Genomic DNA, 22147 nt, shown 5'->3' on the forward strand with positions numbered 1-22147 from the left:
AGGTCAGTAGCTAAGGCTGCGGTCTTTATAGACCAATTATCTTATTCTTATCTAAATTACACAGAAGTGAATCTGGAGTAACTCCACTGAAGCCACAGTGTCAGTCCAGATTTACATTAATGTGACTGAACCAAAATTGGCCCTCAAAGTGCTCAATGTCATCAAGATGCTATCCATCTCTCTCTGAAGTCCAAAAAAAGTGTTCGTAGACTTCAGTGGGAGTTTAGTCAGGCACCACATGACTGGCTTATGATAATTAAGTTAAAAGCAGGTAAGAAAAAAATCTAAGTGTTCCATGTTATTTTAAAATTAATGAAATATCTATAAGTAATTAGAAAATTTATTTAACAAATTTTCATTTCATGGGTATTTTATATCACACTTAATCAAATAATATTATTCTAAAATCATATATTTATGTCACTAGATGTATTGAGGAGAATTCAGTCTTATGAGAACAGTGTTCGGGATGGAAATGGACACCACCAGGCATGAGGAGGAGAAAAAAAAGGAGGGCTGAAGAGAAGTGTCCCAGGCTACAGGTAACTGTAGCCAGGATGAGGTGTAATACACCTGAAAAGAGCAAGCAGTAGTAGAAAAAAGTGAGGGAGGCCTATTCAGAAAAAGAGCAACAGTGGGGGCAAAGAGAAACTCATGATTTAAAATGAGAAGTGGTGGCGAGAGAAAGAAGAGTGCCTGCCTGATAGACCTTCTCTGGAACATGGATTAGGAAAGAGAGAAGCAGACAGAGCTGACAGGAGCATCAGCGAAGGACAAAACTGTAAATGATAGGAGCAGTGGGGAAAAAGAGAGCTGGCTTGGTCGACAGATAGTAGTGGTGGGGAGAGGAGTAGCCAAACCATATAAAGTGTCAATGGAGAGTGGCAGCTCAGGAAAATGATTAGTTGCAGATGTGATATGGGCAAAATTTACTACATGGGCAGTAATTTTTATTCACTGTGATTTGTATGTAACTCTTTGTATTCTTAACCCTTAAAATATTCTATGTTGCTTTTTTAATACTTAAATAGCAATCGTTATTTTACATTCAATATGAACAACATAGATATAATATTTTAAGAAGACAGAATTATATCTAAGGCATAGATAAATTAATTTTGCATAAATAGGTTTGTGAAGGAACGTTTTTCTGGTTACTGCTAAATATAAAGCCTGACTTTACAGTACATGTATAATGCATAAATTTAAAAAAATGTGAAACAATGCCTAGCAAACTTCTCCTTCATAGCTGTTTCTGTCTGCTCTTTTTAAGACAAGTGTTGGCACACCAGTGAAACATTTTTACAGATAATATGTGAAACCACAATTTTGAATAATTTCCAAATGTATTTTTTGTTGGCTCCGGCTTACTTTAGCTACTTACGCTGGACTGTCACAGTGTCTTATGGATGAGGAGACTCCTCCCCCGCAGGTCCTGCTGCACTCTCCCCATATTGACCACGGACCCCAACCCCCATCTATGCTCTGGGGCCAAGTGCCAAAAGGTACGCACTCTCCCTGATAACACCACTGAAAGATTTTACAGAAAACACAGAATTAGCTTTCAGGCTGATAGAGTTATCAGGACAGAAAAATATAAGGGTCAGACAATGACCAATTATAGGCATTAGCATTCCCTGTATAGATAACAGACTGATATTTTACTTTTTCTAGCCATGTTTAGACATTGGTGAGGGCTTATGTGATTTGTTTATTATCTTTAGCTAAATCCTGTATTATAAATCCTTAACATACACCAGGAGCTTAAGTTTAAAGACTGACTTTCTTTTTTTCTACTCACAACCCTACTTAGATTTTCTCATTAAAGAGGACTGATGTCTTTTCAATTCTTTTAGAATTTAGACATTAAGATCTGTTTTTAAGACTGCTTAAGCAAAAACACTGCACTTACTATTCAACTAATAGCTTGATAACACAATATGGAAAGTTCCCCATTAAGGAATTTTTATGATGATATTTTCTTTTATTAAAAAAAATCTGGGTGAAGTTATAATGGAAAAGGAATTTGTTGCAGTATTTCAGTACACTAACACTGCAGACATAATAAAAGCAATGCCAAGACAACCAGGGATGGGGTATAGAAAATCATTATATGTGCTGGCTACCATTTGTTCAGAGACTGAATGAACATATGTACTGAAATATTTTTCAGACAATAGCTGAGCATCTGCAATATGTTACATACGCTGAATATACATACTGTCAGTATGAAGCCAGGAACTGATTATAAAATTATGCAGATTACAATAAATTTATCATCCCATAGATCTGGTATGACAAATCTTATTTACGTAATATGGGGTCAAATCCTGCACTCCTTACTTAGGACCAAATTCTGTTTTCTATGCTTGCTGAAAATCCAGGGTAACTCTACTTAAGATTAACATAGTTACTCTGGATTTTCAGAAATGTAACTGAGAGCAGAATGTAGCCTGAAGTTAGTCAGGCAAAACTCCAATTTTCACAGGTGTTTTATATGAGTAAGGATGTGACTTTCAGTAAACTGAAACACTCTCTCTCCAATTAATGCAAGAAGGGAGGGCAATCAGAAAATTATGTTCTTTAACAAGAAGTCCATTCTAAATTGTCAAATGTGCTTTGATATAAGGGGTGCTATAGGCATAATCATAATGAAGGAACATTGAAACAACATGGCAATATCAAAAATGAAATAACTGTAATTTACCTTCAACAAGTGCATTCATGTACAGTAGTATTTATATATGTATATTTATATATATATATATATATAAAAACATACACACACACACACTAGAGATTAGCATCAACATAAATAACTGAGACCTTTAGCCTTCTTATTTTGCTAGCCATACACATGCCAGTCACTTTTTCAAAACATTTATCTATGCTATAGGGATTTTTGTAGCTGGCTACCTTTAATATAGCTTCTTTTTAAGCAGGGCTGCTGTAGTGCATCACAGTTCTGTTTACAAATACCTCATGCTCCACCAGCTAGAGAAACAAAAAAAGGGCATTCTTATGTGCCCATTCAAAACATCTGAGGCAGAATATTTTAAATCCTAGTTCAAAATACAGGATCTTTCTTTATAAGCTGACATAAGCAAATGTAGTCAGTTTTAATGGAATTTTTCCATTGGGGCAGTAGGGTTTGCCCTGTGGAAGGTGCCTGTGGTTCTAACTAACCCCACTGATTTCGCAGATATTCATGGATCTGTCACAGGCAAGATTCTCCAAACGGAGTTTCTTTCCCTAAATCCAGACAGTTAGTGACTGGATAATGCTCTGAAGCATGAGAGTGTATATTTTCCTTTCTAATGTAACTTTTATTATTCATCTGAATCCTATTAAGCTCTTCTTCTCCTTAATATTTTGAGGAAATGCTTTCCACAGATTAGCTATGCCCTGGTGAGTAAAGAAGTATTTCAGTAAATTATATTTGAAGAGTTTTATTTTTTTAATGACACAGAAATTCATAGTAAAAAAAAGTAAGTGATAATGATTACACCCGTTAAAGGCAAGCATCCATTTTATAAGCCTATTAAACGTGCTCAGAAATTCAAATACTATGTTGATGAGGGTCATATAAGTACCTGCACATAGATAGATACAATATTTAATATATAATTCCCCCAAAAAATATTGTTAAAATTGAGACTATATATCAGTAATTTAGGGTAAAATATAATATAGGAATGTTGTAATTATCCCCAAACCAAGGATATAAAAACAAAAAATTGAAAGAGACTATTACCATGTGGTATTTCTACTAATCTGAAGATACAAAGTAAGAATCTTAAATCTATTTTTTTATTTTAACTTTTCTGGACAGATTTACTGGTGTCCTCTGGCTACTTTATACCATTCTGGAGCACCACAAAACAGCCAAACTGGGTTTACTGCTGCCTGTTTTTTCCAGAGCAGTACAAAACAGACAGGGTGTAAACCACACTTCCCCCGTCTCTCTTGTCCTCCAAATTTCCACTGCTTCTTGCACTTCCCTATATCCTGCTGCACATATACCCCGAATTCCACCTCCTACCTCCTCTCTCTGTTAGATAAAAGCATTCAATGGGTTACTTTTGAAAAGAAATATTTAGGATGCAGTCTCATTTTTGCTGTTATTTTTTTAAACTGAAAGTTCATTCTTCAGCAGAGGTTAGTAAATAAAATTTCTTTCAAAGAAATAAAAAAGTCCTCTTTCAAAAAGCCCACCACCTCTCATTTTTCTAATGGAACTGGGGGCACAGACTTCCCTCACAGAAAATGTGGCCCCATTTGCTGCCAGGAATAGGAGAAGAACACTAAGGACCAGGTGAATGGACAAAATGGTCATACCCTCTACATTGATATAACATGACCCTATATAACATGAATTCGGATATAACACGGTAAAGCAGCACTCAAGGGGTGGGGGGGCTGTGCACTCCAGTGGATCAAAGCAAGTTCAATATAACGCAATTTCACCTATAACTCAGTAAGATTTTTTGGCTCCCAAGGACAGCGTTATATTGGGGTAGAGGTGTATTTGCTAAAAGCAGGTCATGCCCTCAGTTCTATTGAGAAAAACAGGAAATAGCAGCTCTTTTGAAAAAGGGCAGTTCTTTATAGAAGTCTCTGTGATAGAATAGAATAGAATGTCCATTAATCAGAAAAAAAACTCGCAATGCTTTCAATATAGCCTAGGCACAAAATTTCAGTGAGTTTTAATTATACAGGAAGTTTGAACAATCTGTGTTATTCTGTTATAAAGATAATTAAAGACAAAATAAAGTGTGATGCCAGGTGTTACATTTGCAGGTAATATGCTTATTTTTCATACAAAATAAAGAGGTTGAATTTACTTTAAGTGCAATATTCATCTCACCTTAGCTATGGTGCTGCAACTGGAGCTTCCATAATATGTTGTTTTAGTATGTAGTTCAATATCCAACAATAAGCTTTTCACTGACACTGTTCTTTGTGTACAGGATATTTACACTTTTCATGCAACAATCTCTTCTTTAAAACCTAAGCAACTCATAATGTTCATTTAGAATTTTACAAATGAAATTTGATGCATGAACCTTGACTGTGCACCCTTATACTATCAATTATATCCATTTCCAAGACATAAGCGATTGACTTAGGAGCTGAAGTTGACTTTCATTATCACAATCAGCAAAATGTGTCAGTAGATTAAGGAAAGCAAAATAATGGGAAAAATCTGTGGCTAGAATAAATAAATAAATCACTTCAACAGTTACCTTATCTTCATCTGAAAATGGGCGAATTGCCTACTGTACCTTTTGTTTGTCTATAATTTTTGCCATGGTCTGCAATTCAACACCTATTTTAAATCTGAAGCAGATTGTGAGGATTTTGATAAACTGACTAAAACAAGTCAAGGTTGATGGCTTAAGAAAAAGTTAATGCTTTTTGAGTTGCTTTAAATGTAATGACAAAAATGTGCATTACTATTTATAAAAATTTGCATTATTTATTATTTTACTTGCAGCCTGTATGTTACGACTTTTTTAAAACTGCTGGTGACCTGCCTAACAGACAAAGTTTGAACAATACTGTATCAATTTTCTAAAGATAACTTAGCTAATAAAATAATTGATAGCAATCTATAATCCATTTTCCAAGCAAAACAAATGTATAAATTTATGAAGAAAAGAATAATCCTAGAGATTTTATAATGCAGCAGAATAATATTGCATATGTGACAGAAGGACAAACAATAATATTTAAGGCTCCTACCTCAGCCAAATTTGGCTGGGTTTTCAACAGGAAAGCAAAAGGCACTGTTTTGGCCCAGGATAACACCTTGCCAAATTTCGAGCCCCTGAACCAAAGCATGAAAGTACTAGAGCTTTTCAACAAAACAGTTGTAAGAATTTTACATTGGTAAAACATTGTATTATTTCCTAATGTCTTTGTCAAAAATAGCTGAACAGTTTCTGTTTAAATGTTCAAAAATATCTTCAGCCTCAGGCAGAACTTGCATAGAAAATTTCAGCCCAAATGGGTTAAAGTTTGGCAAGCTTTATAAGCAACTGAAAGCAGGCCCTTGTTATAAAAAGTGTTAGGTAACCTTAATTACAGATACTGCTGCCAGCTCTGCAGATATGCCGTTACGATACACACTTGCACTCTGGACCAAATTCTACTCTTATTTACACCGTTGTAAATCTGGATTAATTTCATTGACTTAACATATTTACTCAGAATTTATGCCAACTAAATTGAAAGCAGAAATTGGTTTTCTCAATATGTTTTAAGTACAGTTATGCTTTTTGGGATAGGTATTGTCATTTATTATATGATTGGACTGTGCCTAACACAATGGGGATTAATTCAGTTGTGCCCTTTAGGCACAACTGAAATATATGTGTTAATAATAATAGGTGTTACAGAAATGTAAGCTATTATTTTTTCCTTAGTGTAGGAAATGAACCTCATATTTGGAAAGAATTTGTGCTATATAGCTTTTTGCTATCAGGAACTATTAATTTACAGGATACTTTGAAGTTCCAATTTACAGATAAGCTTCTTTACTGTTTAGTGGGATGAATAATTTTACATTTGTAAAAAATATACATGCTCCCACGACTGCTACTAAAATCCAGTGATGGAATAAGTGTCTGATGACTGGACATGATATTTTGTAGAGAAGAGAATGATTGTAATCTCTGGCAATTGGACACTAACAGTGTTTTAGAGCATTTTTGCTTCTTCACTGTAGTCTTATGGGTTTAAGCATATAAATAGAGATAATCTGCTTCTTGTCATTGGCAGAGCACATGATTCCAAAATAACGTAGACTACTGATTAAGAATAAGGATCCTATCATTTTCTATTGCTCCTTTTTTGGCAGAATGTGAAGGCATCCATATTTTTATTAGCTAACTATAAATATTATTTTTAATGACCCCATCAATTAAATTATTTAACAAGATTTACCAATACTTCCAAACTCAGCATGTTTTGAATGAAGTCATCAGCAAGGATTAATAAACTATGACAACTCTCCAAAAGCTTTCATTCTCTTTATTTAAACATCAGATTGTAAGTCAAAATGTAGTATAATCTTTGTTGAAACTAGCTCAACTAACATGGCAGGAGTTAGAACTAAGGAGAGATGACAGTAGTCATTGTTAGCCTAAATCCAGTCTGGAGCAGTAAATTTTAGGGACTGATCTACAGATGTAGCTTTGACAAATGCACTAATTCTCAGAGAGTTATCAGAATGGTTTTATACAATTAGTCTTGTCAGTTTGAACAAACCTGTGTAAAGTGTATTGTATATTATCGTGCAAATGGATGTATGAAACTCAAGTTATTTCAGATCTGTTTCTGTCTGTATTCAGTAAATTGATTTATTTAAAAATATTTCTATTTCTACTTTCTGCTTATAGTTCTGAATGGACTACACATTTTTGGCCATAAAATTTTCCATGGAAAAAAATTAATGGAGATCTTTACTAACCACACAAAATGTTAGATTTTTTATTAAAAATATACATGTGCAGACACACATACACACAGCCTTTGTAGACCTGCGATAGAAAAGACTAAATCTCTGTGTATCCCCATTGAAACAATTACTTTCTGCAGATATCACCGTTAACCCTTATAATCTGAAAGTTTATCAGCTCTTATGGAAAAGTCCTTTAAAACTGAGTAGTTATGAAAACAAAAGGGTTTTATAGAAATAACCCTAAAAGCCAAAACAGCTGTCAGTGGTAAATGTGGGACCATAAAGAACCCTTTTACTATGACAGCTTTTTTCTACATGCCTGAGTGATTTGGCTTATTACTGGAAGAATAAAGTTTTTTTTTAATCTTTGAACAAAATAAAAACTTTCAGTCTCCAGATATATGTCATGGCTCATTCATGAAAACATGATAAGCCCAGAGTTAAAATAATCCATTATGGAAGAGTACTATATAATTTAATAAAGATCAAATCAATAGGGGGTTTATGGAAATTTATTTGAAAACAGATAGAATTTGATAGAGGATATCACCCTTCCCACATATTTTTCAAGCCAACCTATAACATTCTATAACAGGAATAAAATTCTTATTAAATTATAGATACTGGTTGTAAAAAATGGTATTTTCTGTCAAATTATTTAGGACTTTTCCACTTTTTGAATTAGTGCATGTCATCTAAGCATCAAAGAGTAAGCACTTTCAGTTTTTCATTTTTGCAGTGTTTATACTTCTTCTAAAACAATAAATCATTTGAACTCACCCCTTTCTCAATGCTCCCTGTCTGGCAAAGAGTACCCTCAGCTGCTGGAATGCTGTTAGTAACACAGCGGTTACTTTTGCTGAGGCACCAGAGCTCTCTACACACTTCCTAGGAAAGAAGGCAGAAGCAAGTTGATCAGAATAACAATCTAAAATTATTTCCAGTTGTCCTACAAAAGTGTGTGCGCGCACACACGGTTTGTTTTGAATAGAGATAATAAAAATGGGTAAAATTTTTATATATGTATTTTTAAAGAGTTTGGAAACTATTTTGGAGCAATTTCAAAGCCACTATACTTTGCCTAAGAATATTCTGCCAACAAAATCTAGCAATATCAACAGTATTTTACAAAAATGTGTCTTCCATGTTTCCATGGAAGTGATGTTCTGTCATAAGCAGAACGTGCTGCTTAATGCTAATAATGTATTTGGTGTCTTTTTAAAAGAAGTCTTACTGTCTGCTAATGTATCCTCATTACCTTACCTATCGACCCCAAATATCCAATTGTAGAATGATAACTTGACTACTGAAATATAAAAAAGCAATATTGTATTTTATTCCCATTATTTTCAACCATGCAGGTTCTGAGCTCAGGCTACTGTTAACTAAAATAATGTACGTAATTCTGTAATAATTGAATAATATACTAACAAAGATTTCTTTTAGACTTCCCAAATTTATAAATGAGATTTTCATAGATTTATATCATCATGCCACAAACTATTGATTGTATCAAATAAATCAATATAGTTTTTCTTCTAAAATACTTCCTTTGACTTTCGCACTTGAAATTCTATGCATTTGAATTAGGCCAGATTTGTGGACCATCCGGGTACACAGCAAAAGCCATCCATTTATGGGGTTTCTGAGAAAGGCTTGGGGTTTTGGGACCTGAACCAAACACCTCTGAAGTCTTTAAAAGTCTTTGTTTTCACTTCAATGGCTTTTGGATCATGTTCTTTATGTGCAGTGGAATGGGGCATATTTTGCTTTTGTATTCATTGGCTTGTAAAGTAATTTTTGTGTTACGCTGGGAGGTGATATCTTTATATGAATGGGAATCTACTTATTGTCAGGGTGTCTAGACTTTATTGATAGGTGGGGCTTTTTACTGTTAAACACAAAGAAATAAATGTTTTAAATTTAAAATGCAAAGATAAATAATTAGAGAGATGTTTTTAATGATCCAATGCAATTTTCATTTCTATTATAGCTCTTTTAATGATGGTTTAACATAATATGCTAATAGTATTTCACATGCAGACAAACACATATATAAAGAATTAAAGGAAAAGGCAGTGCCAATAAGTCAAATATATTGGTCAACTCTTCCCTCAAAATTCACTGTTTCTTTGAAGAAATGACTATCAGGCCTCATTATGTTCCCTCTTTCACAAAACTTTAGATTTAAAAGTGAAAAATTCCATTCTGAAGCACTTTTATCTTACCTTTCACATTTTATAATGATATTTTTACAAATACAGTGTACTTTTCTAATTAGGTTCTCTGTCTTCCACATCTATAATAAGGCTGCATCTTATATGCACCTTGCTTGTAAAAACTATTAAAATTTGCTACAAGATTCAGTTTTCTTCTATTATACTACATACAGAAATATTACTGTACATATTTATTTATTGGCAGCTCTACTAATGGTCCTGTACTATACACTTCCAGTAAATATTAGTAACATATAATACAATCTTGCAGGCCATCCTGTATGCAAAATTTCCACTGAAGTAATTAAAATTAGTGAGAGATGTGCACAGAGAATGTTTGCAGGATTGGGCCCCTGTTGTATTTAGCTTCAATGTTGGTATAAATAGGGAATATTAAAGGAATGATTTTCTAAAATACATTGCAACAGAATTGTCCTAGCTGGCTGGGGAATAAGTACTGAGCGATCAGGGCTTTGTAACTTTCTAGAGCCTTTGTCCCATTTTTAACTATATGGTCTACACTCTGTGTGCACCCATTTCAGTTTTAAACCAGTTGAAGGACAATTTTCTATTGATCTTTGGAGTTCTGTTGAAGTTGATGAGATTACTCAGAAAATCAGATTACTAAATAATTCAGTGACTCCTTTTAGGAGAGATGTTGCCATATGCAAAAGCAATCTTGGATTTTTTATGATGACTAATGGGAAAACCGCCTTCATTTTCAAATTTAGGATTATCCCTCCACTGAAGTGTTGAAAACACTTATTTGGATAATCTCATATTGAGAAAGACTCCTGCCTTTGCTGCACCTGGACTGCTCAAGTGGCAACAGTCTCATATATAAAGAAACACACTGTCAGATGCTTATATTGCTTAAAAGATCTTGGAGAGAAGGGAAAGCAAAGAAGACAAGCCAAAAAAAGTACCATCTTGAAAAATCTATTTAATGGAATTATTAATTTTACTTTGATTAAACTCTGTTTCAAAATTCATACCAAACCATAAACATATGCCTTTAACCAGGACTCCTGACTCCAATCCATTTTAGAAAGGATTCCAAACGGAACAGCTGAAATATTTTTGTTTCAGCTTTCAGATAAGGTATGGGGATCTCATGTCCCATTTCATTATCTTTTGGCTCATGTGCCATAACATGTGGCTTAGGCATCTTTTCATATTGATGCAAATGCCAAAGAGATCTCACCTCATTTGTGATCATCCTGCATATAACCTCATGACTTATGTTTGCACCTAAGCAACTTTAATGTTTAGATTTATAGAATATCAGGATTGGAAGGGACCTCAGGAGGTCATCTAGTCCAACCCCCTGCTCAAAGCAGGACCAATCCCCAGACAGGTTTTTACCCCCATTCTCTAAATGGCCCCCTCAAGGATTGAACTCACAACCCTGGGTTTAGCAGGCCAATGCTCAAACCATGGGCTCAGGTTGTGAAGTCTGGATCAGGATTTTAAACAGCTCAACATTTTTTTGCTTTTGGATACAGAGTTTTGATTCCACTCATAAAGACAGAAGTCATTTGCAAAAATCATATTTGGATCTTGGTTTGGATTTTAAACACGTTTAAATTTTCCAGGGTCATCTCAATTCAGATTCATGCTTATCATATCTCTAGGCTACCTAACAGCCTAGCTACTAGTAAGATAAATTTCAGCATAGCTGACAGTTTTCTAGTGTCTAACTTTAAGTTGAAATATCAACATCTATAGTTTCCCTCAGTTGAGATTTATATCTACTGTATTTGTACTTTACTATTAACGGAAAAATGATTATTAGAACAAACATTTCATCCATCCATCTAATGTCAGAGTAGCAGTATCAAAGTGAAGAGTTATTAAACGTTAAACATTTCTTGACAATTATGGGACAGATTTTTGCTGCACCCTGGCTACTTTGTGGCATCTGAGCAGCACAAAGTTACTATAGCATACAGATGAATCTTACTCTATAGTGTGTAACTACAAATAAATAACTTGGTAGGAGACGCAGGAGACCTGAGTTCCAGTCACAGCTCAGCCACTGAGTGATCTTGTACAAGCCCTTTCACTTCTGTTTCCCTATTTGTAAAATGGGGATAATGATGCTTACCTCTTTTGTAAAGCACTTTGTGATCTACTAATGCAGGGGTGGCCAACCTGTGGCTCCTAAGCCATATGCAACTCTTCAGAACTTAATATGTGGCTCCTTGTACAGGCACCGACTCTGGGGCTGTAGCTATAGGTGTCAACTTTCCATTGTGCCGGGGGGTGCTCATTGTTCAACCACTGGCTCTGCCACAGGCCCTGCCCCCACTCCACCCCTTCCCGCCCCCTCCCCATAGCCTGCCATGCCCTCGCTCCTCTTCCTCCAGAGCCTCCTGCATGCCACAAAACAACTGATCAGGAGGTGCGGGAAGGGAGAGGGAGGCACTGATCAGCAGGGCTGCTGGTGAGAGGGAGGTGCTGGGAGCGGGGAGTAGGGGGACCTGATGGGGGCTGCTGATGTATTACTATGGCTCTTCAGCAAAGTACATTGGTAAATTCTGGCTCCTTCTCAGGCTCAGGTTGGCCACCTCTGAACTAATGAAAAGTGCTGTATAAGAGCTAAGTAATATTATGAACCCAGTCTTTACTCAGAATTAGCTTCAGTGGGAGTTTGCCTCAGTAAAATCTGCAGGATTGGTACATAAGGAATGAAATAAAGAATTAAGTAAAACTATCAAGGGTTTTTCCATACTATAAGCAGTATAAGAAAGGAGTTCTACTTTAAAAAATTATGGTATCATATCACTTCACATGTATATAATACTTTTATTTGTGGAAAATCATGGAAAATACTAAGGTTTTACTCACCACAACAGCACAATTTATCATTCTATGTAGAGAATTTAAGAAGAAATAAAAACCATATTTCTGTAGATTCTTTTACATATTATAACAAATATTAAAAAGTTTGTTTTCCCCTAATACGCTAATTTAAAAGACCAAAGGGTGAAACACAGATATCTGTAACATAACTCTAGTGAATGAAATAAATCTGGGGTTAAACCAGGGAGAAATCTGACTCAGTGTATTCTTTATTTTCAACTAATTTTGGAAAAATTAGAAAGAAAGGCTTAAAAAGAATTATTATCGTGCACAAAGCTTTCTGCCCTCCAGGACAGTCCCAAACCCAGCACTAATTTTACTCCTTGATTACGGATTTGAGACATTCTCCTTATTATCATTACCCTATCAGTAACATCTCTAAACAGCTGTTTCTAATAAGTCAGTCTCAAAACCATTGGAAAGCACTGCCTTAGAAAGGTCAGGGCCAGAGCCACTATTAAAAAGGATACTGATGTTTTATCACACAAAACAAAACAAATCTACATAAGTTGACCTGACAGCCCCTCTCCTTTTTGGACATCAAATGAGGATAGTATATCCTTTCCTCGACTTCAAACAGATCTTAATCCTGTTGTACAAAAAGTATCAAAGGTAAAAGAAGAAAACAATCTGAAAGCTAATCAATGAGCTCAAAGTCAGTGACTGGATTTCTGGATTTCTTAATTTGTAAAGAAAACAATGGAAAGTGTTTTAAAAATCCAGGAAACATAAACTGAAGCTGAGGCCTTTCATAAGATTAAGACAAGATAGATGACAACCTGTAACGGTGTATCTTAGGGCTCCATGACTTCAGTTTGGAATTCGGATGGTTGTATTTGCAGTAAATTAAACAAAGCTGAACCCATCTAGAGAAAAAAAACAGCAAATCAAATTATCTTCCTTTTGCCTACATGCTATAAATGATGGAGCCTCTTTCTGTGTGTCATGCAGTCATTTTTAAATTATGTAACAGATAAGCATCCTACATATTAATATTAATAATGATAAAATGATTATAACAATACAGCACAATGAAAACTCAGTAACATGAGAAAGATCACCTGGCTGTGCTGTTTCCAAAATCTAGACTCGAATGAAAGCTTCAAATTAAATTCATTAAAGAATTTGGCTTTTTTCAAACCCAAAATATTCAGAAAAATAAGATGGGAAACACATTGACTAGAAACATGAACTGAGATTTGATTTCCTTTAATAAAATTTTAAAATCTTAAAAATTGGGACTTTACATTCTTTCAGAATGTATTGATCCATAATATGCTGCACCCTTTGATGAGCATTTGTTAAAACAGAGCATTAAAATAATTTTCTTGAATTCTGACATAACTGAGATGTGCAAAAATTTCTGCCTGGTTTATTTCCACCCTCACAACAAAATATTATTTGTAACATGTTTAGAATTATGAGGGTGATTACGAATCATGGGTGAACCTCAGACAGTTCAGAGGTTTTGCTCAGTTCAGATAAGCACCCAAAAGTTAATATTTTTAATGCTCCATTTCCATAAATGCTCATTAAGCGGTGCAGCATGTTATGAATCAAAACATGCTGAAGGAATGTGAAGTGCCATTCTTAAACTTAGAGGATTTATGCATATTATGTTACCATCTTATTTGACTAAGTATTGGGTGCTTATCTGAACCTTTCCAGAACTACAGCAGTCCCACTCAGTAAGTCAGCATGAAACAAACACCTTTTCTTTCAGACCCACACAGCTTTTCCTATCTCTGTCCCTACCACCTTCCAGCCTCTGAACTGTCATTTATGTCTCCTAATCCACCTTGTCATCTACCATCCTCCTGTGACCTCCATTTGGCCACTGGCTCTCCTTCTTCCATTTAAAATTGAAGTACAGAGCCTACATGCCTTAGTGGTACGCCTATATTTAATTTCTATGTGCTCTGGTGTACATCTTTCAAGACAGGGAGAGATGAACACAGGAGTGCTTTGGTGGGGAAAGTGGGAGTTGAGTCAGGATGGTGGTTGATGTCACCTTTGTAGAAGTTTGTAAGGAAAAGGATGAAAAACCCCTGGGGTATTAGAAAGAGCAAAGTCTACGGTTGTGCTTAATAGAACATATGCTAATCTTCAAAAAAGATGCACGTACAGTTCAAGAACAAAGCAGTAGTTCAAACTGGTTTTTACTTAGGGGAATGATCAGGAAAGTACTTCTCAGCCAAAACTCCCACAGGACTTCAATAATTTTGAATTAGAAAGACCTGTATGATTGGACCCTTCATGAAAACAGATTTTGCACTTGATAGCCAAGATACTCTCACCTTAAAGAATAATAGAAATTAGAGAGCCTATAATGATAAAGTATAATGTTAAAAGCTCAGATCCTCTCTCAGCCTACAAAAAGTTTTAGCACACATTTATAAACTAGCTACAAAAAGGTAATAATCAGTGCCCAGCTGAATTATTTAGGCTCTTCTGACAAACACAAACATTCAAATACAATGTGAATTCAGTGTGATACGAATCAAGTGGAAAAAGAAGGTCACAATACAGTGAGTTAGGAGGGACTAGATAGGAATTTATGAAAACATAATTCACATTATATATGATAATGTCAGTGGTTGAGGGAAAGAAGAAAACATGAAAACAGTCAGTTATTCAGGTGAAGACCCCCAGATGATTTCTCTTTTTTCTTTTTGGAAAAGCATCTCTCAGAATCTGCTCTCACTTCCTCACATTTATTTCCGTCATCACAAAGGCCCCAAGTCAGGCTAACAGCATATCTCATCAACATTACTTAGCTGGAGTAGGTTACTTGTGTACAACAAGGAACAATTCATTCACTGCATGTGGTAGGTCATGCTACTTCTGCAGCACTGATTATTTCTTTCTATATAAAACATGCATTAGTATGTCAAAATACAAGTGTGACAATCCATTACTTTGATGTCCCCATAATATTTAAAACTAGAGCACCCCACTATAACGTCTACCATAACTTCAATTCTTTTGCAGTTTTATTTTCCATTGAAAGAAGTACTGTAGAACTGGAAATAATTGCTGTCCATTCAGTCTTCTCCGTTATTTTTTTCTGGATTTGAAAAGTATGAAAATTAATTGGCCATTTTCTTTTTAGATAAGATATTCTGACAGCGTATGCTGAGACCAGCTGCAAGAGGCTTTAAGCTCTGTTCCTAAAATTCAAACAAGCCACACATAGTCCTGAGCTTTCCCTGGCACTGCAACCTACTCAAGGAAGGAAACAGAAGTATGAACCTGGGCAGTAGAAGGCAGAGAATTGGGTTCTCAGGGAGGGTGCAGCAGTGAAGGTATGAATATCAGTGCCACTTGATTGCTGCATTAAACTTTCAGTAACTTTCCATTGATGGCAATCAGGTTCATGGGCACTCCCACTGCCTCATAACAGGCTTTCCAAGAACAGCCGAGGCACAGCTAGTCCAGCCACTTCTGGGAAATCTATTTGGTAGGAAACATGAGTGTTCTCCAGTGCAATGTGATGTGTGTGTGCCCATGGGATCTTAGGTAGGCTACTGAAAGTAGAGGAGCACTCCTTAGTGTGAGAATGTGTGCTGAGGCTACCCATTCTGGGGCAATTTCAGTGCTTCCTGTTGCAGCTTGCATGACTTGAACTTCATTTGCACTCAGATTACGGTTGCCAGGTATCCAGTTTTTGACCAGAATGTCCGGTCAAAAAGCGACCCTGGCGACTCTGGTCAGCACTGCTGACTAGGTAATTAAAAGTCCAGTTGGAGCCCTCTCCTGCACCTGAATCCCTTGACCTCAGCCCGGAGCCACCTTCTGTACCCAAACACCCTCCCAGAGCCCGCACCCCAACCCCCTGCCCCAGCCCAGAGCCCCCTTCCGCACCCTGAACCCCTTATTTTTGGCTCCACCCTAGAACCCACACCCCAAGCCCATACCCCCTCCCAAACTCCCTGCCTCATCCCAGAGCCTCCTCCCACACTCCAAACCCCTCAGCTCTCCCCCTAGCCCAGAGCCCCCTACTGCACCCCAAAACCCTCATCCCTAGTCCCACCCCAGAGCCCACATCCCAACCCCCTACCCCATCCCAGAGCTCCCTCCCACACCCTGAACCTCTCATTTCTGGCCTCACTCCGGAGCCTGCACCGCAGCCAGAGACCTCACACCCTCCTGCACCCCAAACCCCTGCCTCAGCCTGGTGAAAAAGAGTGACTGAATGAGGGTGGGGGAGAGCAAGCAATGTGGGGGGGATGGAGTGAGCGCGGGGCAGGCCTTGGAGAAGGGGCAGGAGGCAGAGTGAGCGTGTTCAGTTTTGTGCAATTAGAAAGTTGGTAGTCCTAACTCAGATATGCACAAACAAAATACAAATAAGAACTCTGACATTTGAGCTTCCTGGTATCTTAGCTGACAATTTGACTGGAGAGCTTGAGTACACACATCAGACCATGACCAACAAGAGAAATATCAGTCCCTGCTAAAGTACATTACTTGATGTATGGGCAAAATTCTATTCTAGGATGTGCATAGATGGCTCCCCCAGTAGAAGCAGGCATTTGCATGTGAAACAAAGTTTGGCACCTTATGTATCTGTATTCCATTAAAGGTGGCAGCAGCAGGGGAGGCAGTTAGTGTACTAAAAGAATGGCTAAGCATTATCCATAAGTCCACATCAGCAGTCAACATCTTCACAGATAGTAAAATGTACCACAGCAAGATCAACCTTATGCATAAAGTGTTAACCTCTATAAAAATGTCTGAGGTTTTAGCCATTGCCCTAAGAATCTGTGACCCAGTTTTATGACTTGATGCAAACCAGTAATAGAGCTATGCATTATTTTAAACCACAAAAACCATAGTTAAAGTCATGCATATTTCAAGTATTATTTAAACTAATAAAACAAGAAAATTCAAAGTCAAAGTTGAGATTCTTTCCTGAATTAACCCAGAGCCAGACTTTGACTAGTCATTCTGCAGGTGCTCAGAGTTCTGGGGAGACAGGGCAAGGAGCCTTCCCTCTTTTATTGTCCTTATGCAGAGGCCAGTGACAAATGTTCCCAGTGCATTTGCTCAAGGACCACCAGTGGCACTAGCACTCAAAGAGAATGTGGAAGTTTAGGGCCATGGTTGGCTGCTACAGAGAGGAATGCACACTACATCAACTTAAAAGGTGTAGCAGTATCCATGTTCTACCTCGGTGCCAGGGAACTACAGTGCCACAATACCCCAGAAAACTTCTCTGCACTGCACACAATAAGGGATGGTGCCTTTAAGGCAGGTGTAGGCAACATATGGCACGGGTGCCGAAGGCGGCACACAAGCTGATTTTCAGTGGTACTCACACTGCCTGGGTCCTGGCCACCGGTCCAGGGGACTTTGCATTTTAATTTAATTTTAAATGAAGCTTCTTAAGCATTTTAAAAAACTTATTTACTTTACATACAACAATAGTTTAGTTATATATTATAGATTTATAGTAAGAGATCTTCTAAAAATGTTAAAATGTATGACTGGCATGCAAAACCTTAAATTAGAGTGAATAAATGAAGACTCAGCACATCACTTCTGAAAGGTTGCTGACCCCTGGTCTAAGATTTTGACTGCTGAGGAGGTCACAGCCCCAAGTGGTACGGGTGTATTCAATTAACAATGAACAAATTCTGCTTTCATTTATGCAGGTTTACTGAAGATATTTTTTTTTAGCTTTTTAAGACAATGGAATTTGTATAGGTGTAAATGATAGCATAATCTTTCCCACAGGCTTTAATATTGCAGTGTCTGTCAATACATGTCCAGGATAGATTACACCTATAAATAACACCCTACTTAATTTGCAATATTGTGGAAATTGCATATCTCACAATATTAGGCTTCCACTGCAATTTTGACAGCGGGAGGCCTGGGTGGCTGACAGCGGGAGCCCCTGCTCTCAGCCTTGGGTGGCCAACAGTGGAAAATGGTGAAAAAGTAACAATAGATCTTATTACTGCAAATAATAAGGTCCATTATTACTTTTCCATGATTTTCCATGGCTTGTCCACTACTCAGCTGCAATTTTTGTACAGACATCCTACGATTTAAGTAGGGCCTTACCTATAAAGCATAAAATTTTCCCATTCCAACTTGGGAAATTTTGAAGTTTTTCATAAAAACCTAAAGCGTTTCCTGTCCTGGAACACCCAACATAACAGTGCTTGGAGCACTCACCTGACTTATGGGAGATCCATGTTCAAGTCCTTGCTCTACCTGATTTGGGCCAGGGACTTGAACATCAGCACCCTATTTACCAGACTTTTGGCTACTCCAGGGTATGTCTCCCACAGTCTCTTTCATTGGAACTGTTCCACTGAGAATAAATAGTTAAATAGTCATTGGAGCAGGGATTTGAACATCAATCTCAAACATCCTAAGTGAGTGGCCTAACCATTGGCTATAGTCAGTGTGTCTCGCTCTCGCTGACCTCATGAATATTTAGTTATTTATACAAAGTGGAGCAGTTCCAACAGGAGACACTGAGAGAGTGAGAAAGACTGACTCAGTAGCCTAGTGGTTAAGGCTCTGTCCCGGGATGCAGGAAAATAGCAGAGCAGGGACACAAACCTGAGTCTCCCATAGCCTAACTAAATGCCTGAACCACTAAGCTCTAGAGTCACTCTCTCTGGACCAATTACTTAATTATATGAAGTGGAACAGCTACAACAGAACAACCTGAAAAAGACCCACCCTACAATAGCCTGGTGGCTAGGGCACTCACCTGGACACTGAAATTTTAGTCCCTAGGTCTGTCACATCCCCAGTGAGCATCCTAACCTGTGGACTATTCTGGGGTGTGGGAATCTCTCTCTCATTTTGACCAGAAATTCCATCCTGGTTCTGAGAAATATTTCCTGATGAAAGCTTTGTCAAGACTGGTACCTTCTTGTGAAAAATTTTGGTTTCAACATACTGGCATTTTCTAATGAAAAACTATTTCACTAAAAAATTCCCAAGCAGTTCTGTTTGAGAGTTTGACAGTCTCTCTTCCCATGCAATACAGCCACAGCTGAGATCAGTGCAGTCAGTCAACCTAAATAAAGGGATCAACTGTTAGATCTCTGTAAACTTTTCTTTACTTCAGAATTCATTCCTTTCTTGGGCACCAAGGTCCAAATTTGTTAACCTAATGGAAACACTATAATGCCCGTCTTTTCTCACAAGTGTTTTGACAGGGAGAGAACTGACAGTTGGAAGGATATTATGTCTACTGTGAATGAGCTTTATTTTATTATGTCTACTGGTGCATATTTATATATTCTTTTATTGGAGTGAGATGAACAAGCTATTACAATGATTTACTGTGAAAATTAAATTAAGCAGGACACCTGAAGCATTGTTTGTGTGCTGGTTTTTAAATGAAAATATATAAATAAATATTCAGCCTAGCTCTTCCTAACATTTAGTTCCAGAATTCAGTCCTGCAAACCCTTGCTCATGTGAGTAGCCCTTTTACACTTGAACACTCTCAGATTGTTATTGAACTCCCAGAGAAGATATTCCTCTTTCCTCAAAGTCATCACTTGAAATGTGTATCATTTATATGATAATAATTGCATTTTCAGATACATCATGGTTATTCTGGATAATGTTTTAAATGTATATTATTTCACAGATAGGATGTACTGGGACTTTAAAAACAATCTGTTGGGTAAACATACACAATTCTGAATCCTGTACTTAGATCCTCTTAAAAAGTGATTTATTTTTCTCGAGACACTTTTTTAGAATTGTCGCTTGACTCACTGATGTGGTACATTAGATGACATCAGTTCACAGCATTGGTGATGTCACACTTGGATTACTGGTTTGTTTTAAATAGTGTCTTAATTCTTCCAGGTTTTCAGCCTGTTTCGTAGCTACACAGGAGTCTTTCTTAACATAATGCACAAAAAAAAATTAGAAAAAGAAAGCAGGAATCATAAACCCAAGATTACATAAATCTTCCTTATGTCTATTTGTTTTCATATTTAAGGGAAAGATATTAGTTTAAGAACAGAATACTACTGTACAGCATGATAATCAACAACGATAATATAGTTTAGCAAAGAAACTATGAAAAAGTTAATATACATGTCCATTGGTCAGTTTTTGCACAAAATTAACTTTCCAGTTTGATATAAAATGCAGTATACTTCAAAAGGGCACGGTCCCTATAATGATTTAAATGCCTGAAAATTTTCTTATTCTGAAAGTACAGAGAGTGTGATGGGAATTTGAAAGAAGAAAAAAGGATGTGAGTGCCCTAGATGTACTGAGAGAAAACAGGGCCCTCAAACCAGAAGGGGTAAGGAATAAAACTTAAAGAGAACCAATAAAGGCCAAAAGTGCTTTGGTGGGGGATCAAGAATGGGAGATCCACCCAGCCAGCCAGCTACACATAATTTTTAAATCCATTGCCCTATACGATCAGCCTAAGATCCAGCCTAAGAATAATACTGATTTATCACCCAAGGGTTATTAAAAACAAACTCTCTCTCTATTTTAGCCCTATTAGAAGAGATTACTGCAAGTGCAATGATTGCTGGTTATCTGAATGATCTAAATATTTTAATTTTCTTCCATATATTATACATTTGTTTCATTAGAATAGTTTACTATTGCAAACTACAAAATGAACTTTTTTAGCTTCATTCAGCTTTAATCTTCAATTACTGAATCTATCTGATGACTATCATTGATGAAAACATCATTATAACAGATATAATCTTGGGCTGCAAGATCTTCTTTAAAACAATATTTTAAAATATATTGCAGAAATTGTTTAAAATAGTAGTGTTTAAATAGCTGTTGCTATCCCTACTGGAAATTCAATTGAAATTTGGTGGGGGAGAATAAATCTTTCACTCTGCCATTCTTATCAGCAACTATTTTAGTATTCTTTTTGGCTATTTAATTTCTCATTACTCTATGTTCCTGACCAATTATCTTTTTTTAGAAGAGATTTGAGCAATGTGTGAAAGAACCTCAGTGCTAGCAAATATGAATTGAAACAGCTAGACCTGGCAAAAAAAAAAAAAAAAAAAAAAAAAACAAAAAAACAAGTAGAAAATGGCTGCAAAATGTAGCTTTAAATTAAGAAGTTAAAGTCAGCACCACAAACTTCATATTTCAAGATCTGGTACATTGTGGCCTGATTCTGCTCCCCTGGAAGTCAATGGGAGTTTTTAAATTGACTTCAAAGGAAGCAGGACAGAGCCTAATCAGCTATTTGGCCTGCCTTACTTGAAAGACACTTATCCAACTCATTAATATCCAGAGAGACAAGCTTTTGAGCTTACACAGAGCTCTTCTTCAGGTCAGGCTCTGTGTAAGCTTGAAAGCTTGTCTTTCTCACCAATAGAAGTTGGTCCAATAAAAGATATAACCTCATCCACCTTGTCTCTCTAATATCCTGGGCTGACACAGCTACCACAACACTGCATACATTCATTATTACCCAAACATTTGGGAATAGAGTATACACAAATGACTCAAGCAAAAGATGCAGCATAAGGATTGCTCTTTATTTACACAGGCGGTATTGCATGGATTACTATAGGAAAACTGTGTAACTCAGTATTGCATCTAACTAAATTTTTTGTCATGA

The 22147-nt window shown here is 36.7% G+C and overlaps 1 protein-coding gene across 1 annotated transcript in view; it reads right to left on the reverse strand.

Moving 5' to 3' along the window:
- Positions 1-22147, reverse strand: part of ADAMTS6 (ADAM metallopeptidase with thrombospondin type 1 motif 6) — a 319586-nt gene that overhangs the window by 118111 nt on the left and 179328 nt on the right. The window contains exons 12-13 of the mRNA XM_075066981.1: positions 8246-8353; positions 1385-1530 (exon numbers count right to left, since the gene is read on the reverse strand). Coding sequence (XP_074923082.1) covers positions 1385-1530; positions 8246-8353 — 254 coding nt within the window. The remainder of the gene's footprint in view (positions 1-1384; positions 1531-8245; positions 8354-22147) is intronic.

This window comes from Chelonoidis abingdonii, chromosome 6 (genome assembly GCF_003597395.2).
Source record: "Chelonoidis abingdonii isolate Lonesome George chromosome 6, CheloAbing_2.0, whole genome shotgun sequence".
NCBI lineage: Eukaryota > Metazoa > Chordata > Testudines > Testudinidae > Chelonoidis > Chelonoidis abingdonii.